We start from the raw sequence: 26,228 nt of genomic DNA on the forward strand, positions 1-26,228 counted from the left end.
TCTTGTTTCTACATACTTTTCTGATTGTTCATTTTTTTTCCTCCTTCTGGTCCACTCCTTTGATTTGAGTCCCAGTTTCCTTTCCATTACTATTGCTTTCCTGTGCATTTCTCTTCACTTCAATTAGTTTAGCCTTCATACATTCCTCTAATTTGTGACCAGAATCAACCAGTTCTGTGAAGATCCTGATCACCAGTGTTTTGAACTGTGCATCTGAAAGTTTGGCTATTTCTTTATCGCTTAGATTTATCGGCTCTGGGGCTCTGAGTTGTTCTTGAGCCATGTTTTGATCTGTTCATGCCTGTTATGTATGAGGAGCAGAACCTTAGTTGTTCATCAGGGCGGGGCCACCCAGGTCACTGGTTTGTGATGCTGAAGGTGGGGGCGGGTCAGAGAGAGGCCACCCAGGTTTCTGGTTCATGATGCTGTAGGTGGGGGCGGGGTCAAAGAAGGACAATGGGGGTTCCCTCTGTCGCTTCCTGCCACTGGGGCCTGCGTGGTCAGTCTCACTGCTCCGCTCCCTCCTTCACCGGTTAATCTGCACACAAATGTGTGACCAGGGTCAACCCTCAGTGAGTCCGCCGCCCTGCACCCTCAGGGGGTCCGCCCACTTCTCCACAAATGGGATCTGGCCACGGCTGCGAGCATGCCTGGGTCGCGAGCCCCTGTCAGTCATCGGATCTTTCCTGCCCGACCCCGGTCTGCTGCTGGCTGTGCCCCTCTTACCAGTTTGGCTGAAGGGATCATTGTTGTCAGACTTCTGTGAAGTTCAATTTTCTGTGGTTTTGGCTGCATTTTTGTTGCTAAAAATTTGTTGTTTTTAAACTTGGTTGTGGCAGGAGGCACAGTGTTTCCACCTACGTCTCCATCTTGGTGGAAGTCCTCTAGGGTTCTTAGGATATTCCTAGCAGTGGAATTTCTTGGTCAAAAACCAGGGTGATTTTTATTTTTCCGAGAAAATTCCATACTGTTGTCCATAATGGGACTTTCACCACTTCTATTCAATATAGTTTTGGAAGTTCTAGCCACAGCAATCAGGCAAGAAAAGGAAATAAAAGGCATCCAAATAGGAAAGGAGGAAACAAAACTGACACTGTTTGCAGATGACATGATAGTGCACATGGAAAATCCTATAGACTACCCAAAAACTGCTCAAACTAATTAATGAATTTGGCAAAACAGCGGGTTACAAAGTCAATTTCCAGAAATCAAAGGCATTTTTGCATACTAACAATGAATCAGCAGAAGCAGAAATCAAGGAAAAATCCCATTTGATATAACAAAAACAAAAATAAAATATCTGGGAATAAACCTAACTAAGGAGGTAAAAGACCTGAATGCAGAAAACTACACAACACTGAAGAAAGAAATCAAGGAAGACACAAACAAATGGAAACATATACCTTGTTCATGGATTGGAAGAATTAACATCATCAAAATGTCCACACTGCCCAAAGCAATATACAGATTCAATGCAATACCTATTAAAGTACCAATGGCGTATTTCACAGACATACAACAAACACTTTAAAAATTTATATGGAACCATAAACAACCCAGAATAGCAGCTGTACTTTCGAGACAGAAGAACAAGGTAGGAGGGATCACAATACCTGATATCAAACTGTATTACAAGGCCACTGTAATCAAAACAGCCTGGTACTGGCATAAAAACAGGCACATAGACCAATGGAACAGAACAGAGAGCCCAGAAATCAACCCAACTCTCTACAGTCAATTAATATTTGACCAAGGGGGCAGTAACATAAAATGGAGTAAAGATAGCCTCTTCAACAAATGGTGTTGGGAAAACTGGACAGCTATGTGCAAAAAAATGAAACTTGAGCACAGACTTACACCATACACCAAAATAAACTCAAGGTGGATAAAAGACTTAAATATAAGCTGTGAAACCATTAAAGTCCTAGAGGAGAACATTGGCAAGAAAATCTTAGATATTTCACTCAGCACCATATTTACTGATATGTTCCCTAGAGCAAGGAATATAAAGGAAAGAATAAACAAATGGGATCTCATCAAAATAAAAAGCTTCTGCGTGGCTAAAGAAAACAGTATTAAATTAAAAAGACAACCAACTGTATGGGAAAAACATACTTGCCAATGATACCTCAGACAAAGGTTTAATCTCCAAAATATACAAAGAACTTACACAACTCCACTCTAAGAAGACATCTAACCCTATTAAAAAATGGGCAAAGGACTTGAACAAACACTTCTCCAAGGAGGACATACAGAATATCCAGAGACACATGAAGAAATGCTCAATATTGTTAGCTATCAGAGAGATGCAAATGAAAACCACAATGAGATACCACTTTACACCAGTCAGAATGGCTATCATAAACAAAACAACAAACAACAAATGTTGGAGAAGTTGTGGGGAAAAGGGGTCCTTAGTTCACTGTTGGTGGGATTGCAGACTGCTGCAACCATTCTGGAAAACAGTATGGAATTTTCTCAGAAAAATAAAAATCGACCTGCCTTTTGACCCAGCAATTCCACTGCTAGGATTATATCCTAAGAACCCTAAAACATCAATATCAAAGAACCTATGCACCATAATGTTCATAGCAGCACAATTTACAATAGCCAAGAGTTGGAAGCAACCTAGGTGCCCATCAGTAAATGAATGGATCCAAAAATTGTGGTACATATACACAATGGAATTCTATGCAGCAGAGAGAAAGAAGGAGCTACTACCCTTTGCAACAACATGGATGGAACTGGAAAGCATTATGCTGCGTGAAATAGGCCAGGTGTTGAAAGACAAATACCGTATGATCTCACCTTTAACAGGAAGCTAAACAAGAAAACAAACAAGAAAGCAGAATAAAAACAAAGACACTGAAATAGAGAACAAGGGGAAAGTGACCACAGGGGAGAGGGAAGGAAATTTAAGGGGGAAAAAGGGGAGGGATTTGGAGGAACAAATATGAAGGACACAGGGATGAGAACTAAGGGGAGTGGAAATGGGAGGGAGGTGGGGAGCAAGGGACGGGGGCCCTTGGGTGGGAGAAATAGACAAAAAACTGTACTTGAAAAATAACTAAATGAAATTATTGAAAGAAAGAAAGAAAGAAAGAAAGAAAGAAAGAAAGAAAGAAAGAAAGAAAGAAAGAAAGAAAGAAAGAAGGAAAAGAAAAAATTTATACGGAACCATAAACAACCCCGAATAGCAGCTGCACTTTTGAGAAAGAAGAACAAAGTAGGAAGGATCACAATACCTGATATCAAATTGTATTACAAGGCCACTATAATCAAAACAGCCTGGACTGGCATAAAAACAGGCACATAGACCATGGAACAGAACAGAGTCCAGAAATCAACCCAACTCTCTACAGTCAATTAATATTTGACCAAGGGGGCAGTAACATAAAATGAAGTAAAGATAGCCTCTTCAACAAATGGTGTTGGGAGAACTGGACAGCTATGTGCAAAAAAATGAAACTTGAGCACAGACTTACAACATACACCAAAATAAATTCAAGGTGGATAAAAGACTTAAATATAAGCTGTGAAACCATTAAAGTCCTAGGGGAGAACATTGGCAGGAAAATTATCAGTCATTTTGAATTTAACGACCAAACAGTACATATGCTCACTCAACAGTATCTACTGCCACCAGTCACTAGCGAAGTTGTCATTGTTCATGCATGTGCATTCCAGTCCACTCTCCCTGGCTGCCAGGTTACATCAATGTCATAAAAGCCATTATCATTATATTAACAATGGTTGGATTTTTTCTGGACAGACTTTGTACGTCTTGTTTCTTCTGTATTTCTCTGAGGCACCTGAGGCACCTGTCAAAGGACTTTGCACTTGGTGTGTCCTAAAGTGACATTACTGCCCAGCCAACATGTTTGTTCCGTACCACCCACACCACTTGGAGCTGAGACTCCTTAGGGACAAATGAAAACCAACATGGGAAGGAACATTGGCCAAAGTAGGAGCCTCAAGTGTGAAGCATTGCTTTGGGGAGTGTAGGCCCCGTAATGATTGATCTTTAACCAACTTCATCAGAGGATTCACTTAAAAGGCAAAAGAGGCAACTAGGTCCCAGTTACCCACAGAAACAAAAATCATAAACAAAATAAAATTAACTACTTATAATTGACTGTACAATTGGCTGCTTTTCCCCAAGAGAAGGCATCATCTATATGATTTCTGGAGCATTTAACCAAGTACAGCTATAATGATTATTATTTCTATAATAATAGGTTTTATATGGGTCTTCATATTTGTACGTGTTTTAAATTCTTTATGGATAATCCACAAAACATCTTGTTGGGGTATACAAAACTGTCTTTGTCAGTATGCTGGGGAGAAGTGAGAGATCAAGAAATAGTAAAGGTCACAGATTGAGTCAGCAATGACATAGAGAACAGAATTGGAGAATTCTGCTGTCCAGTACCAATTTACATTATCAACTCATTAAGGGCTTACACTATGAACAATATACTGAGCCTTACAGAAATCTAACAGAACACGTGTTATTTATTTCCTGTCTCACTAAAAGTTTCTCAGCATAGGTAGAAATTCACATTCACACTCATGAGGCAAGCAGGCCACAGCTTGGTTGAGGCACATACGATTAAATGTCAAAATGGGGACTCAGCCCAAATGTTACTGGCATTCAGAGAAAGAATAGGTCTCTTAAGAGATGAAATAAGCACAAAACCTCCATGTAGGAGGAGCTTCAGCCCGGTTTTGAAAGGTGGGCAAGAATTGCAATGGTAGAGATTTGGAAAATGGCATTCAGAATGGGGACAAGAGTATGGACAAATGCTCAACAGTAGGAATGAATAAGAAATATGTCAGGCATAGAAAGACCAACTAGATTATGGCAGAAAGTACCTACTGGAGAATTATAGGAGATAATATTGGATAGATCATAAGCCCTAATGATGGAGGGCCATGGGGTAGAAAACAAATATGCACTATTTACAGAGCACCTACTATATACAGCTCTGTAAATCATCTTTTTCTAACGTGAGTTTCAGTCTGAAGGGTTTAGACTATATCCGACAGATAATAGGGAGCCAAGGTCTCAGTTCCTGGGTCCCAATACCTAAAATAAGACAGAGTTTATGCTCAATTACCTCACTCACATGTCCTTGGCTAACCTCTGAGGACTTACTGGAGTGTTTTTTAATGGCTAAATATGAGCTTCTCTAGGCAATGCCATTATTATCTAAAAATATGAAGACTTTAATTTTGCATGTCATTGCACAAACAGAATTAGAGGCCTAATTTCTCTTCCTCTTGAAGCAAACAGACAACCCTGACATGGTCAGATATATTCATTGACAGCATATAAAAGTTATATGTGTAATACATGACTGAGCAGCAAAGTGCCAGAAGGAGCTACTTAACTCTGTCTACAGCTGAAATTTCATTCTTTGAGTTATATGTGTTTACTTAATTCTAGCTATTTCTACCTATTTTTAGTCAGATTATTCCCTGTGGAGCAAGTTAAGCACTTTGGGAGACACAGTCTTACTTTCAAACTACTGAAAGATCATCTGCAGGGTCCATGGAAGAGGACTCAGCTGTTATATACTGCTGGAATCCATTGGAATGACACTGCACCAGTTTTTTTTTTTTTCAGAACATGAATGGATTGAGTTCTAAAAGAAGACATGTAATCTGACCAGCATACAGGTGGCCTGGGTATCAGAGCTATCCATTAAAGCACAGACATCGGGCTAGAACTGAAGGACCATACAACACTGAACCTAACCTCATGGCATGTTTATGCTTCCATGGGAAGATGCATTCACAGTCCCAACTTGAAAGTTCAGTGACACATGTTCCCTAATCACTCCCATTGGAGACAGTGAGAACAAAGATTCTTCTAGCTCCCATTCTCAGGTTGCAATTCAATAATCCACCAGCTACATTGTGGTGGGGAGTGATTTCAGATGGAGGCTAGGAGGATCTAGGAAAGGGGGATGGATTAGGAAAACAGGAGGAGGAATAAGAAAGGACTTCTGTAGGAAGGATAAGCAGTGAGGACACAAACATTGTAGAGCAAACTGGTGCTAGGCTTGGGACAGAGAATGTAGCTACAATGGTGTCAGGTGGCAAAGAAATACATTTTATTTAATTACAACACACGTGTATATATTTGATTATCAATTCAAGTGACTTATGAAACAATATTTACTACATGGATACAATTTGGCATTTTTCTATTTTATTTATTTGTTTGTTTGTTTGTTTTTAAAGGCTAGTCATGACTACTACATTCATTTCATAAGCCACTGGTGAGTTTTGCCCTGAAATTTGCAAAACACTGCTGTAGAGAAAGGGAGGGATGATCATTTTTGCCTTATCTTTCCTCTTCTCCCTTATCAATTATAGACTCTGACCTGAAACAAGCCAGAAGTAAAGTTGAAAAAACAAAGGCTAGGACAAGAGTAGTGAAGGTGGGTTCCAGGTAATACTCAAGTAGAAAAGAGGGCAGGAAATGAGGTCTTGCTGTCTCTGAACTAGTGAATGCCCTAGTAGGTCATATGAAAGGGAACTTGAGGGTGGAACTCTCTTTTTTCAGCATCTGGCACAGTACTAGGTACTGTTCAATAAATGTTCAATAAAAAGTGTCTCCTGAATTGACCCATATAAGTTAAAGGTTGTTCGAACATTCATGTCTGATTAAAACACAGTGAAGATTGGAACCCACTTTTGGTAAACAGCAGTGTTGACAGTGTCTGTTAGCAACTGCACCTCTCTCTCCTCTTTGTCTCTGCCCTAATAGCACCCAGTACTGCCTTCAGATGACAAAAGGCCTCCATTCTGTGGTGCCCCCAGATACAGAGGCACCCTTGCAGGAGATAACTGAAAGACTCAGATCTTTTCTGACTCCTACTACCAGCCCTAAAAATTTGTCTGACCTGTGTCCTATTCCCTCAGTGCCTGGCTCTGTTAGAATTAATCTGACAAACCAATCCATACTGAAGTATTCATAAATAATACCACACGTTCCCCTTCCAGACCATATTTGTCATTTAACAGGAATTTTACCATCCTAGCCTATAGAGGTGGGTGTTTTGAATCTTGTAATAGTCCATGGAGAAGACAATTGAAGGCAGAAAGGCTTTCTAGGGGCCATCAAAGAAGGCACCTAACTACAAGGGAATTAACTACTCTGCCTACACATTGGCAGTTTCCATTAACCACTAAACAATGCCCCCCAAAAGTATGAAAGTTGCTAGTATGACATCTAGAACAGAGTGAATACTTAAAAGTGCTGGTTGAATTAAAATCTAAGACATTTAGGTAAGTAGGCACAAGAGGCAACTTTAACAGGACCTACTATACCAGCAGTGTCTGTGGTAATAGAAATGTACTGTGTTGCACTGTCCAATACATGTGGCTATGGAGCACATGAAATGTGAATAGTGTAACTGAGAAACAAAATTTTTAATTTTATTTAATTTCAAATAATTTTAATTCAAATAGCTATATGTGGTTAGTGGCTACCAGATTGAACAACACATGTCTAGAGAGTCACTAGACATAAAAAACACATTTAAAGTGAATGTTTATCACTTCTTGGCCTTTTGGCTAAGATCCAGTGTAAAGTGAATGCTTATCTCTCATCAGTGTCCTTGTTAAAAAACTGAGCCTTCTACTAAATTAGTCCAAAACCTGAAATTTTTCTATTGCATGTGATGTCCTTCCGTTTTAGGAGAAAGGGGTATGGGGGACTTTTGAGGGCTGGTTTCAGAGGGTTTTGTTCTCACATTCAAGCTAGAGTAACTGTCATTCCCAATCAAAGTACCTTTAAAATAAAGATTAGCTAAACCCTGCAATGTCCTGCAAGGACCAGTGAAGTTTTCCTGAATGTAAGCCCTATGCTTGACAAGACAAACATCTCTGACTGTACTTCCTTGACACAAAGTTCTACATCAACCCAGAGTATCCTCCCAAACCAAGGGTGGGAAATTACTTTTCAAAGTCTAATTGGTTGAACCAAAGATAGAAAAACTTGCCTTTTTTCCCTACGATAAAAGGAGTTTATTGGCTCTTCCAGCTTTTGAAACACATTTGAGGGAGCTAAGGTAGTACTTTTAATTCAGCAATAAGGTGAACTGTTTTGTATAACCACCAATACAGGGTCTGGTGAAGATGGCTTTTCAAGAGTTGCTTCCCATTAAGATTGCATTGTGGAAATTTTATAAGGTTGCTTACAATTTCTTTCTTTTTTTTTTTTTTAGTCTCCTAGCAGGCAGGGACAATGAGAATCATGGATCCCAGGATCTCACCAGAAATCAATTATTCTACTTGTAAAATGGGTAGACCATTTGCTTCCTGACAACACAGGACAATAAATCAGCTTTTTGACTCTAAGTAATGACATGGTGCTTGGGTTAAAGGGTAGAAAGGAATAGTTTCCCAATTCTTCTGGTGTTGCATTCTTTACCAAAAGGTACTCTTTGGTCTCCTCCAAGCATCCTCTTCCTTTTTCATTCCTCCCCATAAAACTGTGATGAATAGTAAATATTTAACCATGTATGGTTAGAGATGATAAGACCAGGAGAGAAGAAAATCATTCTAGTTTTTTCTTTCCCTGAAATCTAGATCTGTGAACATGTCTAAAGAAGCAAGTCCAGTATTAAAGAATCATTTGTATTGCCTAAACTGCGAGTATGCATTTGGAGTGGAGTGAAGAACTTTAGCCAGAGCCCTTATTACTTAGTTGTTGTCATCCTGGGAAATATAGGAGTAAAGCATTAAATACCCTGCCAAATGATTCTGTGCTTACCATTCTCTTAAGCATTTTTTCAATAACTTGGATAATGCTACCTAAAACAGGCTAATCAAATTTGTAGATGACATATAACAGGAGTGATAGCTTGTTAATCAAATTAATATTTAAAAGGATGGGTCAAAATTCTGAGGACATTTTCAAAAGGTAAAAGATACAAAACAAAAGGTGTTTAGGGGCAAAAAATTAACAGCCTGTATCCAAGATTGGGGGAAGCTTGGCAGAAGTTCCTTAACAAGATAACTAGGACATAAATTCAAGACCACAAAGTAGGAATAAATGCTAAAGAATTCTACAGCGGATTGGTTTAAAAAAATCAATGCCATTTTAAGCAATACTGATAAATATATGATGTCTACTCCAAAATAGGCAGTGGGGAGCATCAGTTCACTATCTTCTGGATAGGTTCAATTTCACTTACAGTGTGATGCTCAGTCCCAAACTCTAAGAGTGGCACTTAATAAACTGAAATATGTCAAGAGAAAAATGGCCAGAGTTGTGAAGGTCTGGGATCTACGAGATATGTCTGAAGTGCTAGGGGTGATTATCCTGAGGAAGAGAAGGCATAGACATGTGAGATATATATCTTCAGAAGTTTAAAGGCATGCCATTAGAAGAGGTAGTAGATATTTTCTGTCAGCTTCAGACATAAGGAACCCCATAAGATGGTGAAAGTTACAGAGAGGCAGATTTGCATTCCATATCATAAAGACATTTCTAATAATTAGAGATATCCAAAAGTAGAATGTACCACTTTGGGAAGCAGTGGGTTCACCATCATCAGAAGTGTTTCAGAGGAGATAATATGGCAACCTGTCAATCAGACTATAGAGGGGATTTTGCACTATCTCGGAGACTGAAGGAGGTGACTTAGGCCATTACACTCAATATCAAGTACTTAATGCCAAGGAATTCAAGTAGAATATGAAATAAAAGCATGTTTTTCTGACTATTTAAATGGTCTTGTTTTTAACTATGAAAATTTTAAGCATATATAAAATAAGGTAACAAACAACCATTAATTAGCTTTTAAGAATAATTTTTGTTTAGGGGATCTGCTCCCCTTGCCTCTCAGCATTGGCTGCAAGACTTTTTCTTTAAAAAAATAACTTTCAATTACTATTCATAGTAGCCAACACAAGGAAACAACCTAGGTGTTCTTTGATAGATGACTGGATAAAGAATATGTGGTACATATATACAATGGAATATGACTCAGCAATAAGAAAAAATGCTCCATTTATAATAACATGGGTGGATCTTCAGAATATCATGCTAAGCTTAATAAGTCATATGAGAAAGGACAAGAACCATATGATTTCATTCATAAGTGGAATATAAATCAGAAATAAAAAATGAAGAAACAAAACAACTCACAAACACAACAGTTTGGTGGTTACCAGAGGGAAGGGGAATGAGGGGAGGATGAGGAGCTGGATTGGCTGGCGGATTGAGTGCCAGCTTGCAAACCAAAGGGTCACTGGTTCAATTCCCAGTCAGGGCACATGCCTGGGTTGTGGGCCAGGTCCCCAGTAGGGGGCGCCCAAGAGGCAACCACACATTGATGTATCTCTTCTCTTTCTCCCTCTCTTTCCCTCTCTCTAAAACTAAATAAATACAATCTTTAAAAATAAAAATAAACAATGCCAGCACAAAAGAACTTAAAAAATAAAGAAAATGACTTTCAAATGCTATATGGCATGAATAATAAACTTGAAGCTCTTATCTGTCCATGACAAATCTTAGAGGTAATCAAAGACATCACAGGAGTTCATAACTTTTCTGCCCAACTTTAGAAATTGTTTCACTACTGTGATAGGATCACTGGATCACTTAGTTTTTCAATTAAGAATTGTACTAAATCCCATGTAAAATGAACTGCAAGTCAAGACAGGCCCCTGACTACTTTAGATGACTAATGGAGATTCATGGGTGAATGGCAGAGACTGGGAAGAATGATGATTCTGTTGAGTTATTTGTTACAAGGATAATTCCTGGGAGGCAAAAAACTATATTGCACCCAACAGTACTTACTGACACTCATATAGTAGCTTTCACAATTTTTCAAATGAGTATTTCAGCTATTATTTCCATTTATTCCCAGTGCATCCCTGTGAGGTGGGCAAGGCAGATATTAGTTCTGCCGGCTTACAAATGACGGACAGACCTGAAACACAGTGAGGTAACTGGCTCAAGTTCACACAAAAAAATTAGGAGCCGAACCATATAAAAGTCCATTGCAGTGCAAAAGCAATAAGAAAAAATTGTATTAAAATATTAATAGCAGATACCATTTATCAATTGAGCACAGACTTATATGAGAGTCATAATACACAAAATACATTGTTGTGTGTGTTGTTCAATACATATAACAATGCTATGAAATAGGTCTATTATTCCAGTGGTTATGGATATGGAAATGAAATTTGGAGAGTTTAAGTAACTAGCACAATGCCAGCAATTTGACTCAAAAATAAACTCCAAATCTCTCTACCTCAACTGCCATAATTCAAATCCAAACTATCATCTCTCACATAGATTATAAGAATAGCATCCCAAATATTCCCTACCTGCTTTCATTGCTGCCACCTTAAAATATACTGTTCATAGAACAGCAAGGTAAATTTCTTTCTTCATGTTTTAGAGAAATATTTATTTTCTTAGTTTTATTTTTATTCAGTTTAATATAAATGTAATCATTATAGCATGTGCAATCCTCCTCCCTACTTCCCTTTCCTCTGGTAACCACCATAGTATTGTCAGTGTCTATCAGTTTTGTTTGTTTGTTTGTTTCATTTGTTCATTTTTACTTATATTACAATACATAGCACAGTATAGTATTGGGATGGTATGCAATATTTATAGTATGTATACTGCATACAGTATATACACAAAATGTGTTGGGCTTCTTTCACTTGACATATCTCTTTAAATGTTTTATTAAAGTATAGTTGAGCCCTGGCTGGTGTAGCTCAGTGGATTGAGCACAGGCCTATGAAACAAATGATTACTGGTTTGATTCCCAGTCAGGGCACATGTCTGGGTTGCAGGATATTGTGGGCCAGGTCCCCAGTAGGGCCCACATGAGAGGAACCACATATTGATGTTTCTCTCCCTCTCTTTCTCCTTCCCTTCCCCTCTGTCTAAATATAAATAAATAAAATCTTTTAAAAAATAAAATAAAGTATAGTTGATGCACACAATATTTTATTAGTTTCAGGTGTATAACATAGTGGTGATTCAACATTTATATACCTTATGATATGATCACCACAAGATTAGGAACCACCTGTCACTGTGCAAAGTTATTACAATATTATTGACTACATTCCCTGTACCATAGCTATACTTCTATAGCTTCATTATTTCATAACTGTAAATGAAATCAAAATCACAATTAGATACCGCCTCACACCTGTCAGAATGGCTATTCTAAAAAAAAAGTTGACAAATAACAAGTGTTGGTGATGATGTGGAGAAAAGGGAATTTTCCTCCAAAAACAGTATGGAGATTCTTCAAAAAATTACAAGTAGAACTACTATCCTACTCAGAAATTCCACTTCTGGGTATTATTGGAGGAAATGAAAACACTAATTCAAAAACATATGCATTTCTATGTTTATTACAGCATTATTTATAATTGTCAAGATATGGAAGCATCTTAAGTTTCAGCAACACATGATTAGATAAAGAAGATGTAGTACAATATTACTTGGCCATAAAAAGAATGAAATAGTGACATTTGTGACATGGATGGACCTAGAGGGTATTATAACAAGTGTAATAAGTCTGATAAAGACAAATATCATATGATTTCACTTTTATGTGGATTCTAAAAAAACAAAACAATTGGACAAATAAAAAACAGACTCATAGAAACAGAGAACAAACTGACAATTGTCAGAGGGGAGGGGGGTCTGGATGGGTGAAAAGGGTGAAGGGCAATAAGAGGTATAAACCTCCAGTTATAAAATAAATAAGCCACAAAGATTTAGTGTATAAGTACAACTTTTAAAAAATATAAAACAGTGCATGGAATACCCATAATCAAAATCCATCTAAGATTTCTTCTCATGGTCCTTAGAATAAAATCTAAATTCCTTGCCAGTGTCCTACAAGATCCTCCATGGTGGGGTCCCTGCCTCCTACCAGACTCATCATATGCCCTCCTCCTTACTGGCTACACTCCAGCCAGGCTAGTCTTCTTTTAGTGCCTCAAACACAGGGAGGACATGGTAGTCACATATCATAATCACACATTGATATAATCATTTTATTAATATTTGCTGCCTATACTAGACTCTAAGCATCATGAAAACATGGTTCCTATCTGTTTTGTTCACTGCTATAGCCTAGCACCACGTCAGTGTTTGTCACACACAGTAGGAATTCAAAATTTTATTTGCTGAATGTATATATTAATTAATGAATAAGCCAAAAATTAAAAACTTCTGAAATCCAATACTTATTTTCTTAATACAAAAAGGCCTAACAAGTACCCCCTTACTCAAGCCCCATCCTGCCATTTCTGATGCTGCTATGGAAGGGTGGTTTGTACTTAGAGTTGCAAACCGATTTTTCCAAAATACATGTGTTCATATGTTAATGCCTGCATTTGCAAACTGTTACATTCAAGTAGGATCAAATGTTGATAATGAGTGTTTTCTTTGCCAGCATTTAGATACATGTCATACAATTGCAAAAATAACTACTTAGACTGTTGGAAGGCAGTGTACTCCTGAGAGCTGAACAAAATGTTCAAGGGAATTAACCCAAAGATGGTAATTAAACCATGGAATCACCAGCTGGAGAATGTGGCTGACACCTTATTCTGACTCTGGTGCATATAAGTGGTCACTGTGGTTACCAGAACTCAAGACCAAAGTGGATTCAGAGGTATGGGGAGGCTGATCTATATGAATCCAGAGAAAGTATGAGCTGGCTACTACCCCATACCCACCCTACTACCTTCATACTTATATAATTCTCCATCTGTTACACCCCCAGGATAAACACAAATAGCAAATTTAAGGGCAATTTAAGGTATCTGCTTTTATGGTGGGCTTTGAAGAGTCCAAGATATTCAACCTTCCTAGCTTTCCTACACTATTATTACTCCTTTGGGATCTTCTAGATATATATGCATTTTCACAAGGTCAAGGCCTTGTTCTCTGTGGAGAGGAAGTCATAAAGTAAACCTTTGTTTCTCAAATGAGGGGCAAGGAGGGAGAAGGGAACAGTGAGTGATGGTGCCCCATAAAGGATATTTGAAAATGTTTTAAGGCTTTTTTTGTTTCACAACTGAGGAGTAGTGGTGGTGCTACTGGCATTTAACGGGTAGAGTCCAGAGATGCTGCTAAACATCTTAAAATGTGCAGGACAGTCTCCCACAACAAAGAATTTTCCAGACCAAAATGTTACTAGTGCCTGTGGAGGTTGAGAAACCCTGAGCTGACTCATTTGCAAATATTCATTTATTAGTCCATTAACAACTCATACACAGAGTGGATTCTTGCAAAATGAGATTTGGGGTGGGTAGATTTTGATCAGACATTTGGCAAAGAAAGGAGAAAGTAATCAGGTAGCAGTGCCAATGATAAGTGAGGGAAAATACTGGAAGCAGGTGACCGGTTAGGAGAGTATTCTCATCATCTGAAACAAACAATGAGAACCTGAAATGAAGATAAATAGGCAATAGATATCCTATATGTTATAAGGGTAGAATTGATAAAGCATCACAAAACAGTAATATAGGAAAATGAGGCAGAGAGAGAAGGCAGAGATGGCCTTTAAAACTCTAGTTTGGGAGACTGGAAGAAGAGTGATACATTAGGACAAACAGGGACAAGAGGAGCAGGTCTGTGTGTAGAGGATGGGAGTCAAGAAATAATATGCTAAGTGGCCTTGGCTGGTGTGGCTCAGTGGATTGAGCGCTGGCCTGCAAATCAAAGGGTCACCTGTTCGATTCCCACTCAGGGCCCATGCCTGGGTTGCAGACCTAGTCCCCAGTAGGGGGTGTGCAAGAGACAACCACACATCGATGTTTCTCTCCCTCTTTCTCCCTCCCTTCCCCTCTCTCTAAAAATAAACAAATGCAATCTTTAAAAAGTAATATGCTAAGTGAGTGATGCCATGAAAGTGTCCAGGTAAGGCTATTTTATGAGCAGTTGGAAATGTGGATTTGAAACTCAGGAATGTGTCTGAAGCTACAGATTTCTACATAAAATTCATCCTGCTTGGCTTATATCAGGAGATCCATAAATATTTGTTGAATGAAAAAAATGAGAAGAGAACTCATCCAAGGACAAAATCTGTGAGCACATCTTCATCAAAGGAGTGGACAAAAAGGAAACAGAAAAAGTGCAGTTAGGGAGTTAGAACCAGCAGGGTTTAGTGGTCTTGAAATAGGAGAGGAGAGTTTGAAGGGGGAGGATTTGGCCAACAATATCAAATGTCGTTCAGTAGTCAAGTTCAGTGATGTCACTGAATAGAGTTGGACTTGACAGTAAGCAGGTCATCATCAAACCTGAGAAAGCAGATTCAGTAGAGTGATGGAACAGAAAATAAGTTGTAAATGAAGAGGACTGCAAGGTCCTCATCATCCCATCATTAGGGATAGTGGTAAATAAGGTGTTAGAATGATAGTTTATGGAGGTGGCAGGGATTTAGGGGCAGTTGAATATTTTAACAGAACTTTAGCCTGAGAGGAAGAAGGCAGGATACAGACACTAACAGCACAAACTTGTATAGCTAATAGCCATTACATATCTCCTGAATACATCAACTGTACTTTTAAGCTTCCTGTAAAAGTAAGTTGAGATCATGGGGAATTGAATTTGATGTACAATGGAGCACTCAAGAGGCCCAATAAATAAAGTTAGGTTTAACTTAAGGAAGAGTTCCCTAATAATCAGAGCTGCCTTGCAAGGGAAAGGCTGCTTGTATGTATGGAGCTCCTTTGTCACTTTAAGTGTTAAAGGAGAGGTAATATGACCTCATGAGAGATGGTTCCTGCACTGAGTGGGACTAGATCATTAGTATCAAAACTTTTGGACTTATACGAGTAAGATTGTAAGGAGGAAAAAAGTTGAGTAGAGCATAGGTTGATCTAGAGTTACCAACTTTAAAATTTTACTTAAGTGTGTTAGTTTTCTATTTACTATTCTGTAACAAATTACCACAGATTGAGTGGCTTAAAATAACACAAGTTTATTTTCTTCCAGTTCTGTAGGTCAGATGTCTACTAGGGGTCTCACTGGGCTAAAATCAAAGTGCCAAGGTTGCATTCCTGTCTAAATGTTCTAATTAGCAGAGGTGTCAAACTCATTTTCACTGGGGGCCACATCAGTCCTGTGGTTGCCTTCAAAGGGCTGAATGTAATTTTGACTCCTTAACAGTTGAGTAGTTACATTTATACAGTCCTAAAATTACTTCAGCCCTTTGAAGGCAACCGTGAGGTTGATGTGGCCCCTGGTGAAAATGAGTTTGACTCTCCTGCTCTAATAAATGGAGAATACATTTTCTTGACTTTCCTAACTTCTAGAGCCAATAGCTTTTCTTAGCTCATAGCCTCCTTCATCTTCAAACCTAATGATGTTTGGTAAAATTTTTCTAGCATCATACCACTGATACTGACTCTAATTCCATCTGCAACCTTAATTCTCCTTTACCATATAACCTAATTCACAGATTTGGGGATTAAGACATGGACACATTTGGAGAGGCATATATATGATATACAAGGTGTGTCCAGAAGGTATCCGGCCATGTAATATGAAAAAGAGAGACATTTATTGAAGAAGAAACATTGTACACAGGACAATAATGCCTCAGTCCCCTTCAAAGTAGGCACCTTGGGACCTCACGCAGTTCTCCCAACTGCCATCAGCTGCTCCATCGGATTTTCCTGAATCTCATCAATGGTCTGAAATCTCTTCCCTTTCAAAGGTGATTGTAGTTTTGGGAAAAGCCAGAAGTCACAGTATGCCAAATCTGGGCTGTAGTGTGGCTGAGTCACCTGGGTGATTTGATGTTTTGGCAGAAAGTTCTGCATAAGACATGATGCATGAGCAGGCACATAACAGTGCCTGGCACATAGTAGATACACCTGATGAAGCTGCCAATTACCAGTTGCCCAGAGCTGTGGCCTTTTGAATCACCTGAACAGTTGCCATGGAGGAATATTCAAGCTCAATACAGATTCCTTGCTCCACTCACTCAGTCATTTTGAATGTGAAAACCCACACAGTACACATGCTCACTCAATGACATCTACTGCCCCCAATGACTAGTACAGTGAAGTCGTTGTTATTCATGCATCTGCATTCCAGTGCACTCTCCAGTTACCTCCATTTCACATAAAACATTCCCAGTACATAAACAATGGCTAGATTTTTGTAGACAAACCTCGTAAATGCATATATTTAACAGGCGTACCTTATTTTGCTGTAGTTTGCTTTATTGTACTTCACAGATGTAGGGAATTTTTACTAATTGAAGGCAAGAACCTCCACCAGCAAAAAGATCACAACTTGCTTTATCACAATGGTCTGGAACTAATGATACATATAAATACGTCCCTATTTGTTCCTTCACAGCTATATTTTTCTTCTTCCTGCTTGCTTCAAATGTGATCATTAAGTAAGCAAGAGACTTCTGTTTGCTTTTTTCTCTGATTCAAAAGGCTATAAAAATTGTTCTGTAAATGATATGAAATATTGTTATTCTGATCTTTGGGGTAATCAAATTGTTTGACATTTTTATGACAATGCTTTTTGGAATATGGGTGGTGTCATTAGCTTCCATATTGTATATTAACAATACCTACCTGACTCTACAGACTTTAGGACTATAAATAAAAGCATGACAGTTGCCTTGCTTGTCACTTACCATTGAAGGGAATGCTGCTGAGCTATGCTAGAGTCCCCAGGAATCCAGGATGTACTCAGAAATAACATATTCAAGGAAGAGAATTTGGTGTTTTGCTAGAGGGAAGAGATGGAAACAGATAATCAAGATAGTTTGTACTGGGAAAGTATGGAGGCCCCAAGTGGGGACAATATTTCACTAGCACTACTTAGAGACCAGAAAATTCAAAGGACAGCTGCACATACTCAAACTAAATTATCAGGGTTTCTTTCTTAACCCATTACTACCAAGGAATGAGAATATGAAAGAACACTGAAGAAGAAAAGCTGTGCTACTTCGGTACTCAGTGTGAGGTCCAGGACAGTGGTTACTGTGGGGAGGGTAATCTGATGGGGTAAATAGAAGGCAAAGTATGCTAAAAAGATCTGGCAAGAGGAAAGAAATAGAGAGAGAACTATTTATTTGCCAAGTTATATGGTAGGCACTGACATAGGTATTTTCCATGTATCATTTCATTTACTGCTCTCCTTATGACCATAGAGAAAAGCAACACTTATAACTTAAGACATACTTTATATTTTAGTTATTACATTTATTATTGTCTTTTCACTTCGCTAGTAGATGAGTTCTAAGGGGACAGGATCTTTTTTCTCTTCTATATCTCAAAATACCTATAACAGTGCCTGGCACATAGTAGATGCTCAAATATTTGTTTCATGAAAAATAGCTAGCAATAATTGAGTATCTATTATGTGCCAAGTATTATTATAGATGCTTCCCATGAACGAAGTAACTTTAACATTCACAACCAATGCTGAAATAGGCATTATTATCCCAGTTTTACAGATGAAAAAACTAGGTCAGAAGCACAGAGATATTAAGTAACTTGCTTAAGTGATGGATTCAGGATTTCAACCTATATGATCTAATTTCAGAACTTTCTTTCATAATTTTTATCTTATACTGAAGTTGAGAGAGGTTAAGTAACTTGCACAGAGTCATGAAGCTTAAGACTTGTAGAACCATGAACTGTTGCCCTTTTCACTTCAACGCTTGATAAGATTGCCAAGACAGTTATTACTTCTAGCATCATTTTACCAAGGACTAGTCTTCTGAGATAAAGAAATGAATGTGGTTCATTAAGGATTCACATTAAGGTAACAGATATTGCCCAAAAGAATCATGAGTCCCCCCAAAATCACCAATCTGCCACCTGCTCTCATTGTTGGTATTTAGGGCTGGGGAAGGTGAGAGGAGCAGCCAGCAGATAAGTCATGGGAAACCCCTACTGGTACCCATCTATTATATGCTGAGAGCAAGAAGGGTAAGTCACTTTCATGGCAGTAAAATCTTGACCCATGCTGCCCTAAATAGTTCTGGAGTAGGGATGCTGTAGAGATGCTGATAAAGCATTTCTTAGTGACTGGTTCATAACTCATTGCATGGCTTTGTGCAAGATACTTCCTCCCTTGTGCCACCGTTTCTTTATGGTAGGAAGGTGTCAGTAGAACTCTGATGAATCAGAAGAGATCCACTTTATCTCCTATATATTGAACTTTTTCACATAAAATTTCATTTCGAGAAAGTATTTCACACTAAAGACCATACTTGAAAAATCACTGAATAAAATAGTCATTTAAGTTCCTTATAGCTCATTCTAAAAAACCTAAACACGTAGACATTGTCCTTTGGGTCAGCTCACTATTCCATTCAACCCTACTTTCTGCAGCCAGGAATAGGACCAGAACCAGAGAGATCCACTGTAAGATGCCATTCACAGGCCCCCTGCACCCCAGTTTCTCTCAGAGGCTATTAACTCTGCCCTCATGTGGCTGTTATCTTTACCACTGGGACTTCTACTAATGTTCCTTTTATATTTTGAGTTAGAGCTAGGGTAGCTATGTACAATTGTATTTGCAGGGTAGCTGTACCTGTTTTATATGAAGGGAATAGAACATTTACAAATTTTTCTCTTTATACTCTTTTTGTTGGTGTGCACTGCCATGTGTCTGCCTTTTGGGCCACAGTAGCCTAATGTTCCCTGAGGGTTGCTGCTGATCTATAATACTCCTAAATCCCTTGCCTGAGCTATGACCAAAGCTGTAAGCTTAGTTTCAAATTTTGTTTTTTGCTGTGTTCCTTCACATCTGTTCACTCACACATTTTTATAAGGTCTTTCTCTGTCTCATTCTTCTTGTCATTATATACAAGCTTAAAGATTTCACTGAGTGGTCCTTCCTGGATGGAGTCTGGGTTTCACCTATACAATTTGATTCCCTTCTTATAAAATTTTAAAACAAGCAAAAATAACTTCATATACTTTATGTGTGTGTTTCTATATTTTTATTTTTTTAAAGATTTTATGTGTTTATCTTTAGAAGGGAAGGGAAGGAGAGAGGGAGAGAAACATCAATGTATGGTTGCCTTTGTGCATCCCCTGCTGGGAACTGGCCTGCAGGGAACCGGCCTGCAACCCAGGCATGTGCCCTGACTGGGAATCGAACCGCGATTGTCTGGTTCACAGGCCCACGCTCAATCCACTGAGCTACACCAGCCAGGGCTGTTTGTATATTTTTAAAAGATCAGAGTAATGATACATACAAAATTCAAGATAATAATTATCTCAGAGGGATGGAGAGGTCAAAATAGGTAGACACAATAGAGCACGAAGACAGAGTAAAAATAAGTTATCAATAATGTTATAGTTCTTGGGTTGCATGGTGGTTTTATTAGTGTTTGTCATAGTTTTTAAATTACCGATTAGCACTACAGTAGAAAAATGGAAAGTAGCATTGATAAAACAATGTCCAATAACATAGTCGAATCCAGGATTGGGAAAACACCCCCATCCAGAGGTCACTCAATTAGATCCCAGCCTCCTCTTTACAAAGATTTCAATGGAAGAGCCATTTTTCTCAGAGCTGAACCAGCAAAACAAAGATTGAGAGCCACAGGTAGCTGGCCATATTTCCCAGAAAACTCTCTCCAACATAAAGCAATTTTAAATTTGAGATAGAAATGTTAGTAAATTATAGAAATTACCTCGTGTATAGAGGGCTGTTTATTATATTTTAAAAATAGATAAATAAGTGTAATGAATAAAAATAAAAAGTTCATATGTGAATAATGATTAATTAGTTTTGTACCCTTGGGGTTTGAAAACAATGATTATAAGGGCAATACAAGATATTTTTATTAACCAGTATCTTACCACCATAATATGCTTACTTTTATTTTTTGTTTTCTTCCAATGTATCAAGGGCTTTTTGAAACTCTAAGTGGATCATAGCTATAGGTTTGCCTCTCTCCAACTTTATTTCCCCCTCATTTATTGTTCATAATTTATTCAGGTTAGGGTTCTCCTTGTTGAAATATTTTGCATTTCCTCAGGAGGCTATTTTGTATAGGGCCTAGAGGTCCTTATCTTTCTCTTGGGCCTTCCAGGCTAGTATGCACGGGCTTAAAAATTACTACCTGCCTCCTAAATAATTTTGGGTGAAGGGTCATGATTGCTTATTCTTGTCTTCTAGCCGCATGATCAGTAATAATATGGCAGTTATTTTCTAGGGTTGCCAGATAAAATTCTGGATCCTCAGTTAAATTTGAACTTCAAATAAATAATAAATAATTTTAGTATATGTATGAAATTAAGGCTTATTTATATAGAAATAATTTATCTGAAAATCAAATTTAATTAGACATTCTATATTTTTATTTGCTAAACCTAAAAACCATATCTCAATTGGGCCAATAATTACTCTTTAAAGTCATTTTTGGTTTTGGGACCCAGGAAGTGTGAGTTTAAGAGTTTGGCCAACTCAGGTTCAAATTATGACTTCTCCACCCAAGAAATAGAACATTTTTTGTCTCAGAATTCTCACTTATTAAATAGAAATAATAGCAATACTCCCTGAGGCTATTGAAAATATCAAGTGAGATAATATTTGTATAGGACTTAGCACAGTGCCTGGTGCCTACTAAGCACTCAATGGCTGTTACTATTATCAATTTTATGTAGATCATTATGTGCACTGCCCAAGATTTGACCTGGTACTGCAAAACTCTCCATTTACATGGAACTCTCTTTTGACCCAGTAATTCTGCTTATGAGGATATCCCAAAATACCAATACAAATAATATATGTGCATCCCTATGTTCATAGCAGCACTATTTACAATAGCCAAGATCTGGAAAGAGCCAAAGTGCCCATCAGTAGATGAGTGGACAAAAAAGCTGTGATACATTTATACAATGGAATATTACACAGAGGTAGAAAATAAGAAACTCTTACATTTTGTGACTGCATGGATGGACATGGAGAATATCATACTAAGTGAAATAATCAGTCAGTGAAAGACAAATACCACATGATCTCACTTATATGTAGAATCTAATGAACACAATAAACTAATGAACAAAATACTAATAGAGCACAGATACATGGATCAGACTGGCAGCTGCCAGAGGGAAGGGGGGTGAGAGGAAAGATGTGAAGGAATTAACCAAAGAACTGGGTTAGGGGAAACTGAAAAAAAGTTGGAATGACGATAACAGCAAAAAAATAAAAATTAATAAAACAGCTTCTCCATTTACAGGGTTAATTTGGGAATGGGACTCTCCTTAGTGTCTTTTTTGGTGAAGACCAAGGCAAAGTGACATCTAGCCAATTTCTGTTTCTTTCTCTTTAATATATTTTATTGATTATACCATTACAGTTGTCCCATTCCCCCTCTTCATTCCCTTCCACCCTACACACCCCCTCCCACCCACATTCCCCCCATTTAGTTCATGTCCATGTGTAATAAGTTCTTTACCTTCTACATTTCCCACACTACTATTATATTCCCCCTATTTTCTCCCTACCGTCTATACTACTTATTCTCTGTACCTTTTCCCCCCTTCTCCTCTTCCCACTCCCCTGTTGCTAACCTTTCATATGATCTCCATTTTTGTGGCTTCGCTCCTGTTTTAGGTGTCTGCTCAGTCTGCTTTTGTTTTAAGTGTGGTTATTAATAACTGTGAGTGTGCTGTCTTTTCGCTGTTCATATTTTATATCTTCTTTTTCTTAGATAAATCCCTTTAACATTTCATATAGTAAGGGCCTGGTGATGATGAACTGCTTGAACTTGATCTTATCTGAAAAGCTCTTTATCTGCCCTTCCATTCTACATGAAAGTTTTGCTGGATAGAGAAATCTTGGATGTAGGTCTTTGGATTTCATTACTTGGAATACCTCTTTCCAGCCCCTTCTTGCCTGTAAGGTCTTTTGAGAAATCAGCTGACAGTCTGATGGGAACTCCTTTGTAGGTGACTGTCCCCTTATCTCTTGCTGCTTCTAGAATTCTCTCCTTAATTTTAATATTGGCTAATGTAATGATGATGTGCCTTGGTGTGTTCCTCCTTGGGTACACCTTCTTTGGGCCTCTCTGAGCTTCCTGGATTTCCTGGAAGTCTATTTCCTTCGCCAGATTGGGGAAGTTCTCCTTTATTATTTGTTCAAGTAAGCTTTGCACTTGTTGCTCTTCCTCTTCTCCTTATGGTACCCTATAATTTGGATGTTGGAATGTTTAAAGATGTCCTGGAGGTTCCTAAGCCTCTCCTCATTTTATTGAATTCTTGTGTATTCATTCTTTTCTCTTTGGTTGTTTCTTTCTTCTTTCTGGCCCACTCCACTGATATGAGTCACAGTTTTCTTTCCATCACTATTGGTTCCCTGTGCATTTTCCTTCATTTCACTTAGTGTAGCCTTCATTTTCTCATCTAATTTGTGACCAAAATCAACCAGGTCTGTGAGCATCCTGATCACCGTTGTTTTGAACTGTGCATCTGATAGGTTAGCTATCTCTTGGTCACTTAAAAGTATTGGCTCTGGGGCTTTGATTTGTTCTTCTATTTGAGCCATTTTTGGTCAGGTCATGCCTGTTACATGTCAGTGGCAGAGCATTAGGTGTTCACCAGGGCCAAGCAACCCAGTTGCTGGGTTGTGATGCTCTATGTAGGGGTGGGGTCAGAGAGGAAACAATGGCCCTTGCTCTACTTTCTCTCAGATTTCCATCCCCTCTGCCACTTGCCACAAGCTGCACCTTTTCAATCGGTGCTTTTAGGCTTTATTTCCGAGCACTGGGTCCCTGGGTTGCTTGGTCTATCTTGCTGCCCATTTTTTCCTAGTTTATCTGTGCACGAATGTGTGACCCTGGTCAGCCCCAGGCTGCCTGCACTCCCAAGTCTGGCTGCCACTGCCTTTTCCTGCCAGATCCCTCTCTGCTGGCTGCTTACTCTGCCCCTCTTACCAGTCTGGTTGAACGATTGCCAGACTTCAGTACAGTTCAATTTTCTGTCTGTTCTGGTTGTGTTTTTGTTTCTAAACTTTGTCATCCTTAATTTTGGTTTTGTGAAGATGCACAGTATTTCCACCTACACCTCCATCTCAGCTGGAAGTCCCCAATTTCTGTTTCTGAATACTCCCTTTTACCACTCCCTATCATGAGGTGCCCCAGATTCATTCTTAAGTTGGCTTTATCCTTTTAATACAAAGAATTTTGTGCATGAGTTTGGGGATCACCTAGAATATCTCAAGTTAGAGGCTATTATCTTCCCTGATGGAGATACTTCAGTAACTGGTAATCATGTTTGAAATGCTACTTGCAAGCCAATGACTAATAAGTTTGGCTGATAAAAGGAAGCATCCCTAATCAGTGTAAGTTTAAATAGAAAGCAAGATACCAGAAATACTTAGAACTCTCTGATTCTCACAACACAGTCAATAAGTGAATTAAATTGGTTTTCCACTTGCCTTCATCCTACTTTCAGAGCCTTCCTTCTTTTGGTGCCCAATGACTTCACTATTTTTCCTCTCAGGAAGGACTTCAGACCATTTATATTCTCTTCTCTGATCTACCAGTCCCCCTCAAAATTTACCTATCTGCCTTACCACTCATTCTGGCATCTAATCAGACATTAATTCACCTTAACATGCTAATGGATAAAAAAGAATATATTTAATACCCCTCCCAAGCCACGGGCTTTTTTCAACATTCTAAACCTGAAGAAGTGAGCCTAACAGTGGCTTTCACACAGAAATCCTTAAATCACACCACATTACCAGCTGCCTGTTCTGTCTACTTTGCATGAATAGAAGGAAGCGGTAGTGCAGATAATCTAAAGATCATTTCCACTTGGCTTGGGAATGCACCACACAGTGTTGTTGTAATTGATTTGTTTGTTAATTATGTTCTACTTAAGCTAATGTTGAAATTGGTTCACATTTTTTTAAGTTCATCTGGACCAGAAGAGAGAAGAGATGGCAGTGTGGCCCACTTTGAAATAAAGTAAAGCTGACTCCAATTATGAGGAGGACATGGAAGTTCTATATGTGGGCTAATAGATCTAGAAGATAAATGCACATGGATAAAGATAGCACTTTGCCAATTACACATGGGCAGAAAAGGCCCACCTACCTGCCATGACTCATTGGGCACTGGAAGACCAGTCATCCCAATGACCTGCCCAGAATCGGAAATCCTCTTTATTAGTAGCCTACATTAAAGGTCTTAGTAATAAAATAACTATGATTAAATCATTATGTGACTTAAGAGAATCAACACATTTCCTAGCAGACACATTAATACTTTGTCTGACTAAATCATCAGTCATTTTGACAGTAAAAATTGCCAATGCCATTAAGGGTTAAGACACAAGACAGTTGTATCTTGATGGCAGTGTGGGTATCCTATGAGGTCCCAAAGCAGCTATGGTGGAAGTACGGTAGCACCAAGTGCCTTGGAAATGAGCTGGGAGGTTTACTGAAAAAGGGTAAAACAACCTTCACCATTTTTCCCCCACATTTTCTTAGTTTCCTTCTCATGGTAGATATATAGAATATGCAACTCTAACAAATAAATAATTTCCTTCCTTACTCTTTTGCTGCACAGCTGGGCTTTAAAAGCTTCTAGGATTTCAGAAGTCATAGTTTTCTTTTGAGACATATCATTTAGACCCAAAAAGTAACTATACATTGTATTTCCAATCCTGTAAATTGCAACAAGGAACCATAAGGCTACTGAAATTTCTATTTTTCTCATTGCAGTCTGCTCTCAGTTCTCGAGAGGAGTGTATGCCATCTTTGGATTCTATGACCAGATGTCAATGAACACTCTGACCTCCTTCTGTGGGGCTCTGCACACATCTTTTGTCACGCCCAGCTTCCCAACTGATGCAGATGTGCAGTTTGTCATCCAGATGCGCCCAGCCTTGAAGGGCGCTATCCTGAGTCTTCTGGGCCACTACAAGTGGGAAAAGTTTGTGTACCTCTACGACACAGAAAGAGGTAAGAAGAGGCATCTGCTCTCCTTTTTGAGCATTCATATTGTTAATATTCATATTGTCAGTGCTGTTTAACATTCTTCAAGTCATGTTTGTTCTCTTCTTTTACAATAAATAAATATACTCTGGTTTCTCTTCAGATCGTATAAATCTTTCACCTTTTACAATAAATAAAATATAATATGTTTAAAATTGTATTTAATATTCAAAATGAATTGAAGATTAAGACCAAAAAATCAAAGCAA

At 38.4% G+C, this 26,228-nt stretch overlaps 1 protein-coding gene across 5 annotated transcripts in view; it reads left to right on the forward strand.

The window, feature by feature from the left end:
- GRIA3 (glutamate ionotropic receptor AMPA type subunit 3) overlaps positions 1-26,228 on the forward strand; it is a 482,288-nt gene that overhangs the window by 78,226 nt on the left and 377,834 nt on the right. For all 5 annotated transcript variants that reach the window (XM_037154138.2, XM_037154136.2, XM_053662342.1 and 2 more), the window contains exon 3: positions 25,748-25,987. In XM_037154138.2, the coding sequence (XP_037010033.1) occupies positions 25,748-25,987 (240 nt within the window). The remainder of the gene's footprint in view (positions 1-25,747; positions 25,988-26,228) is intronic.

Source organism: Artibeus jamaicensis, unplaced genomic scaffold, assembly GCF_021234435.1.
Source record: "Artibeus jamaicensis isolate MK-2021 breed Jamaican fruit bat unplaced genomic scaffold, CSHL_Jam_final contig_240, whole genome shotgun sequence".
NCBI lineage: Eukaryota > Metazoa > Chordata > Mammalia > Chiroptera > Phyllostomidae > Artibeus > Artibeus jamaicensis.